Source organism: Danio rerio, chromosome 8, assembly GCF_049306965.1.
Source record: "Danio rerio strain Tuebingen ecotype United States chromosome 8, GRCz12tu, whole genome shotgun sequence".
Classification (NCBI taxonomy): domain Eukaryota; kingdom Metazoa; phylum Chordata; class Actinopteri; order Cypriniformes; family Danionidae; genus Danio; species Danio rerio.
In genome coordinates, this window is record NC_133183.1 from 28,295,148 (window position 1) to 28,302,500 (window position 7,353).

A 7,353-nucleotide genomic window follows, 5' to 3' on the forward strand; every position below is an offset into this window, starting at 1 on the left:
TGTTTTATTATGTAATGATCCAGCATTCTGAATGAAATCCCTTTTGCAAGCGTAGGTCTATTTTAAATTAAGAATACAATACAAAACAAATATAATAATGTATATAATGTGAAATATTATTGTTGCAAAGTTTTCTGTCTGAATAAATTGTAACATGCCTTTAATTCCTGTATAGTGTTAAAGCTAAATTTTTCAGCATTATTGCGCTAATACTCAGTTCCAAATGATTCTTCAGAAACAATCCTAATAGGACGATCAAGAAAGATTTACTGTTTTATGATGACACTGAAGAGTAATTTAAATATATACAGTATTTTAAATACTTCATTAATCAAAAATACATTTAATTGATCACAGTAAAAAGGTGTTACAAAGTAAAAAAAAAACTGAAACAGTGAGACAGCTTTGACTTGATTTCTCAGAATTCTGACCTTAGAACTCAGAATTTACTCACAAGAAAATAAGGCAGAATTTTGAGTTTGTATCACACAATTTTGAGATAAATTGTAGCAATTTTTTAATTAATTCTAATGATTTTTGAAAACATGTTTCAGGGTTGATTTTTGATTCATTTTACAAAATAATTAACTTTGACTAATGCAATGCATGATTCTTTTTTTTTTGAGTTGTAAAACTGGCTATGATACACTCGATAATGCGTTGAAATTATTTTTCTTGGGAAGTTTCACATACACAAGGCAAAAGTAATGTCTATTACTTCCTTCTTTATTTTTAATTAAAGATTTAATAACATTTTATAATTCTTTGACATTAATAACAAGAAACAAGAAGGCTATATAAACATCTCTTATAATGAAAAAAAGCTTTACAATCTAATAATTTTAATGATGGATCCCTTCGTAATGTAGTATTTTTATTTAATGTAGTTCATTAATTACATATGTTATCATATAATCATGTATCATGTATACTTGTCAGATATATGCTTAACATAAAATTTTGCTTAACATAAAATTTTGTGGCAGGAACGGGCTCCATAGCATAGCATATCGAAAACTGAGTGCAACTTAAGTGCCATTTTCCTAAATATGTTGTCATCGAAAGTATTAAAAAAACAATCCAATTCCTGATTTTGTTCCAGGTATTCACAAACAAGGAACGTTCGTCAGAAGTTTTATTGAAGTGTCTGTGGGAATGTCTCAACTGCACGTGTACGTCAGGAATTCCAACTACATTTCCCATGATTCCGCTGAATTTGCTCTGCTTGTTTTGCAGTGAAAGCAGATTTACTAGTGTGAAGAGTCGAGATCAAACGAGCTGACAGTTTGCTGTCTGTCTGCGTTGAACAACTGCTGTCAAACTCAACCAAACACAACATGCTCGCGCGGGCTTTTGCGAAAGGACTGTGTAAGCGACTTTCAAGGGAAAGCACGCGGGCTGTCGGACTCGGAGCAACGGGGCGGCAGGACAGACAAGCTTCCACAGAGGTATGCGCGAAACCGCATCATTAAAACATCAGCAGATATGCAGACGCGAAAATTAAGCAAATACTTTATGGAGCCGCAGTTAAAGAGTAAAGATCGTTTCCTGCAAAGTTTGGGAATATTAAGTTTGCAATCGGTACATTTTATCTTGAGGTTTTGGGTATCTGTTGTATTCTTGAGGTTTTAGGGGTCGGTTCTGGCTCAGAGTGTCGTTCATGCACAGGGAACATCTGCTGTTCTGTCCGCTCGAGCTGCTGTCTAATTGAGAGCACGGGAGCGTTCATTCGTTCAGAGTTGTGAAATACTGACTGAAAAAACACACAGACTGCGTCCCCATTCATACAGGATCCCTACCTAGGGTTCACTGCTCCACACACACTTCACATGGAGTATTTGTAGTTTACTTCACTTGGCACACAGGCTACAACTTTTGGATTAACCAAATAGTCTTTCAGTTAATATTATCAGTTACGACAAAGAAGTCATTTTGCATGAAGAATTGAAGAATATTTTATACAAGTTTGTGAAAATTACTTGCTTTTGGAAGTTCTGATTACCAGTAACCGTAATTTTACCCATTTTATATTTTAGTTGGCATTAAACATACAACAGCAACAAACGTGGACAACAATTAAAGTCACGTGATATTTGTCTAGCATTTTAAGGTGTGATGTATATGATTTTATAAACAATTATTTATATTAGGGGTTTATTTTGCTGAGACCTTTTCTATTAATATATAATTTACAGTGTTCATATAGTGTGGAGGAAATAAAACCAGGGTGCGAATTACAGGGGGGTTTGGTATATTGACCCCCCTAATTAACGCTTGATCCCTCAAAGGACGTCAAAACCAGATGTATGGGGGGTCAGCCCTTTAATAGTGAGAAATAGCTTTTACTGATCTCTGAGCTTTATCTTAAATATTAATAATTACATGTATATAATAAACATTTACAGTTTATACCCCCATAACGGATTATGCCATTGTGAATGTATAATTGCGCCAATCAATGCTAGGAAAATATTCAACAGCCTGAAACTGGCAGTTCTAGAATCTTAAGTATTAACCAAACACGTTTTTTTGTAAAATAAGTGATTAAATCTGCATGTAGCCAAAAAAACTAAATTAGACATAATTTGTATAGTTTGACCTACAGTAACCTCTAAAATAGTCACTAAATATCCCTCAAAACACTGAAAAGGTATACATTTTATTAATACATTAGAGGGAATTTAAATACATTCATGAATTTGATTCACTGAAGCATGTATTACCAAACTACTACCAAAAAGAAATAGACCCCTCCACCCCCGATCGTCAATGTATAATTTTCACACTGAATAAAACCTCACATAATCCTTATAATCACTCGAGATCACAGCTAATCATAGCATTAATATTTTCTAAAAGAATTTGCCTGGCTCACACTTTTTGTCAGTTCTCTGGTTTGACTGTGTGTAATAAAGATAAAATCACACACACTCTCTCTCTTTCAGATCAGATAATATTCTGGTCTCTCATTCAGACTGCTTAGTTGACTTTGGACTGGTTTCGTAAAACATAAATGGCTAATGTGGCCTAATGTGAGGCAGCCACAGGTGGACTCGCTGGCTGAAACCAGTTCTTGAGGTCAAAGGCCACACACTTTCATAAGCAGATTAAGCTTCATGCACATGATCTAACTTGTTGTAGAATCCTCTTATTAATCCCTCAAACTTGCTGCACGTGCATTATTTTATTTTATACTACAAGACTGTTGAATGCTAGTTTTTTGTTGGCTGATGAACACTCTTAAGTTTTGTAAATTACTTCACAGCCAAACATCAAATCAAAACTAAATTCTTAAATGAGAAACTTGAAGGAAACTAGTACAACACACAGCAGCAGTTTTAGGAAAAAACATGACTGCCTTGAAATATAACATCTGTGCGATGTCTTTAGGTGCTGTCTGCTGAATTAATGCACACTTTCACAGTGGGTGTGTATTATTCTCTAACAATTCAATGCCCTGTTGTTGTTGTTTTCTTACTAATGTACTTTATAACACTTCATAGTATGATGATGTATTGTTTTCTATACATAGGTGACACTCAGGAAAACCCCGCTGTATGACTTCCACAGGGCTCATGGTGGGAAGATGGTGGAGTTTGCAGGTTGGAGTATGCCTGTGCAATACAAAGACAGTCACATTACCTCACACATGCACACGCGCCAGCACTGCTCCATCTTCGATGTCAGTCACATGCTACAGGTCAGTCTGGACTGTAAAAATCTACTGATGTTGTAGGTGTTTGTAGTTGGTGCTACACGGTATATTGTTTCAGCATCGATATTGTAATGATATTTGGGCCCAATCCCAATTCTATCCTTTAGCGCTTACCCATACCCCTTGTTTTGCGCGTTCCTGTGTAGTTGGGGTGTCCCAATTCTCTTTAGCTTCAAGGCATAGGGCTAAGGGGTAGGGTAGCTAGCCCTTTGAACAGAGATTTTTCAGGACCGCACTCGAAACCAAAGGGTAAGAAAATTTCCCAGAATACACCATCTACAGCGGCAGCAAAGCTTTTACAACAAACAAGCACATGATTTATTATATTAACCCTAATATTTATTATACTAACCCTAAACATTATTTTTCAAAGATGCCAAAAGGATTAAATTAGTTTCATGTAAAAAGAAGAGATAGGTAAAAGAATAAATATGTTTAAGTAATAAACGAATGATGTATGGGGTAATGGGGTGGGTGAATAAGCTTATGCTTCATCCCGCTCCATTTTCGACCATGTTGAAATGTATTTCTTTTTGTTAATGACATTTTATATATCATATTTTTGTTCGAAAATAAATAAATTAATCAAATCAAATATTCATAAATGCATAAATGTTTTACCGTCATGCTTTAAAAAAGCGCTAAAATAAAACCCGCTAAAATTCGCTATCTATAATCCCTAATAAAAACTCCTGTATAGCAGTCCCACAACATTCTGACACTCGAATACCCTGTCAGAAAAGTCTAGAGGCTGAAAATGACCTTTTTACAGTGTCTTCTACAATGTTATTGTTGTTTTTGGTGTGTTTACATAGATGAATGAATGGCCACTGTGTAAATACACAGTATAGTTACGATCTTATTGCCACATTATATCATTATGATAACAAAATGTATGCCTTCAGTGATTTCCTAAAGATAATTACCAAAAAATAACACAACTGGAATAACTAGAGCAGTCGCCATCATCTGATCTCATATGAAGCAAGAGATCGCGAGGACATGCAGTATGATGACGTGTGCAGGTGTTGTAGTACTGTCCCATTTCTTAGGGGTAAATTTTGAAGCCCTTTTTCTTCATACACTGTTTTAAGGGGTGAAGGGAAAGGGATAGGGGTACAGAAGTAGAATTGTGATTGAGCCTTGTTTCCTTGCGCTGTTTTATTTATCTATGCTTGTAAGATGCAGATTCACTCCCCTACAGAATTGGAGCAAACACACTAAAATAACAAAATCTTTAAAAATGGGGTTATTCAAATCATCTGGTGAGATGGTTTTCAATTTTGCTGTTTAATATCATAGATAAAATAATTGTGCCATGTCAGTTTTTGTGTTTTGTGCAGCCCTAATAGTTGTGGACTTACAGGTGCGTGATAGCAACATTTCTTTTGCTCAGTTTTTGTGCTGATACTCTGAATTGTCCCCACTATTGATGGTTTTAGTGTCATATCACCTGGATACTTTATGCCTTCTAATTTATAAGTACTGTGAATTTATCTATTTCACATAACATTTTGTGCCTATGTACATGCCTGTAGAGTCAGGAAATGTGCAATTTGAGATTCCAGCATTGTCTATCAATGAACTGTTGAATCATTGTGACCAATGTCTAGTTAAAAAAACAAACTACTTCAGGAATGAAACGGCACAGTAGAACTGTAAGATGTACAAATCTTCAACTGGCAAAACAGGAAGACATTGAGTCTGGATTTTATTTTGTCCCTTTATTAATATGGGGTTGCCACAGCGGAATGAACCGCCAACTTATCCAGCATTTGTTTTACGCAGCGGATGACCTTCCAGCTGCAACCCATCACTGGGAAACATCCCTCATTTACACACATATGGATAATTTAGCTTAACCCAATTCACCTGTACCACGTCTTTGGACTTGTGGGGCAAACCGGAGCACCCGGAGGAAACCCACACGAGCACAGGGAGAACATGCAAACTCCACACACAGAAATGCCAACTGACCCAGGCAGCCAAGGCTCAAACCAACAACCTTCTTGCTATGAAGCGATTGTGCTACGCACTGTGCCACAATGACACCTAAGTCTAAAATATAGCTTGCTTAATATAAATGTTTCATTTGTTGAGCAGTTGTGTTAATTCGATAACTATATTAATAATTAATTATCAGTTACATGAAAGGCTCTTTATGACTGTATCCTTCCTTACTTAAAACAATATTGCCTATAATAATTTTCCACCAACAGTCACCTTTTTGACTGTATACTTGTCTGTCTGTGTCTATTTGTGTGTAATGTGTGTTTTTCTTTGCATATTTATTGTCTTTCACGTATTAATTGTCAGCATTGCTAATAGTTTATTGTTTTGTTTTTGGAGTATGTCGATGTATTTAGCATGGTCTGGAGCCAGCATCTCAGCTTTTCACTCATCATAGTACACGTACTGCTGATCATGTGACAAAAAAAGTAATTAGATCATGATTTTGTTATTCTTTTAGGCTTTATTCCACTGAAGGCCTACTGAAGGCCTTTAAAGATGATATATATATATATATATATATATATATATATATATATATATATATATATATATATATATATATATATATATATATATATATATATATATATATATTTATTTTTTTTTTTTGCAATATACAGTGCTCAGCATAATTATTTGAGATTTGGCTTCAGTACTGATTAATCTAATGTATATACATGAATATATTATTGTATAGCTTGGTATTAAAAATATAATTTAAAAGAGAGATTTGTGAGGGTGTACTTATATATGCTAAGCACTGTAAGTGACAAGCGTGTTAGTCAGCTTGTACATTGTTAAATGATAATTATGATATTCGCGCAAACAAATACTAACACATACCTCTTTTTGGCCCAACACAAACTGTAATAATTGAAAAAAAAGTAATTTAAAATGGACAATTTATAATGGACAATGCTGGTGATTCACGATCATGAGGTATTCGTGCGAATGGTATCTAATAAACATTTGTTGTTTTCTCTTTCTAGACTAAAGTCTATGGTAAAGACAGAGTGAAGTTCATTGAGTCTCTGATTGTTGGAGACATTGCGGAGCTGAAAGACAACCAGGTAAAACATACTCGCGTTCTAATGAGAGATGTAAACAGTCATGCAAAATAATAATAATATTTTCTTTTTAGGGCACTTTGTCCCTCTTCACAAACTCTAAAGGAGGAATCATGGATGATCTGATTGTAACTAAAACAGATCAAGACTACCTGTATGTCGTCTCCAATGCTGGCTGTGCGGACAAAGACTCCGCTCACATGCAGGCCAGTAACAGTTAATGACATACACATGCTTATTTACTTTCTGACTGGTTGACCTTGGTGTTCTGATATTATTTATTAACGGGAATATAGGAATTTTGAAGATTATATTAAACTTAAACACCACAAGGGGGCGTCCAATTACTATACTGTAAGTAAAGGGATAGTTCACTCAAAACTGAAAATTCTGTGTTATTTGCTAACTCTACTTGTACCAAACATGTTTCATCTATTGAACACAAAATAAGATATTTTGAAGAAAGCTGTAAACCTGCAACCATTTACTTCCATAGAATTTGATTTTCCTACAATGGATGTCAATGGTTACCGGTTTTCAGCTTTCTTCACAATATCT

General features: G+C 34.9%; 1 protein-coding gene across 3 annotated transcripts in view; it reads left to right on the top strand.

The window, feature by feature from the left end:
- The first annotated feature begins 1,212 nt into the window (after positions 1-1,212).
- amt (aminomethyltransferase) overlaps positions 1,213-7,353 on the top strand; it is a 13,050-nt gene continuing 6,909 nt past the window's right edge. Inside the window, exons 1-4 of one of the 3 annotated variants that reach the window (XM_073909360.1) lie at positions 1,213-1,448; positions 3,533-3,700; positions 6,718-6,798; positions 6,870-7,005. Coding sequence is in view for 2 of the 3 variants with exons in the window: in NM_001006021.1 (NP_001006021.1) it covers positions 1,338-1,448; positions 3,533-3,700; positions 6,718-6,798; positions 6,870-7,001 (492 nt within the window). In the remaining variant the exon portion in view is untranslated. 3 annotated transcript variants of the gene reach the window in all.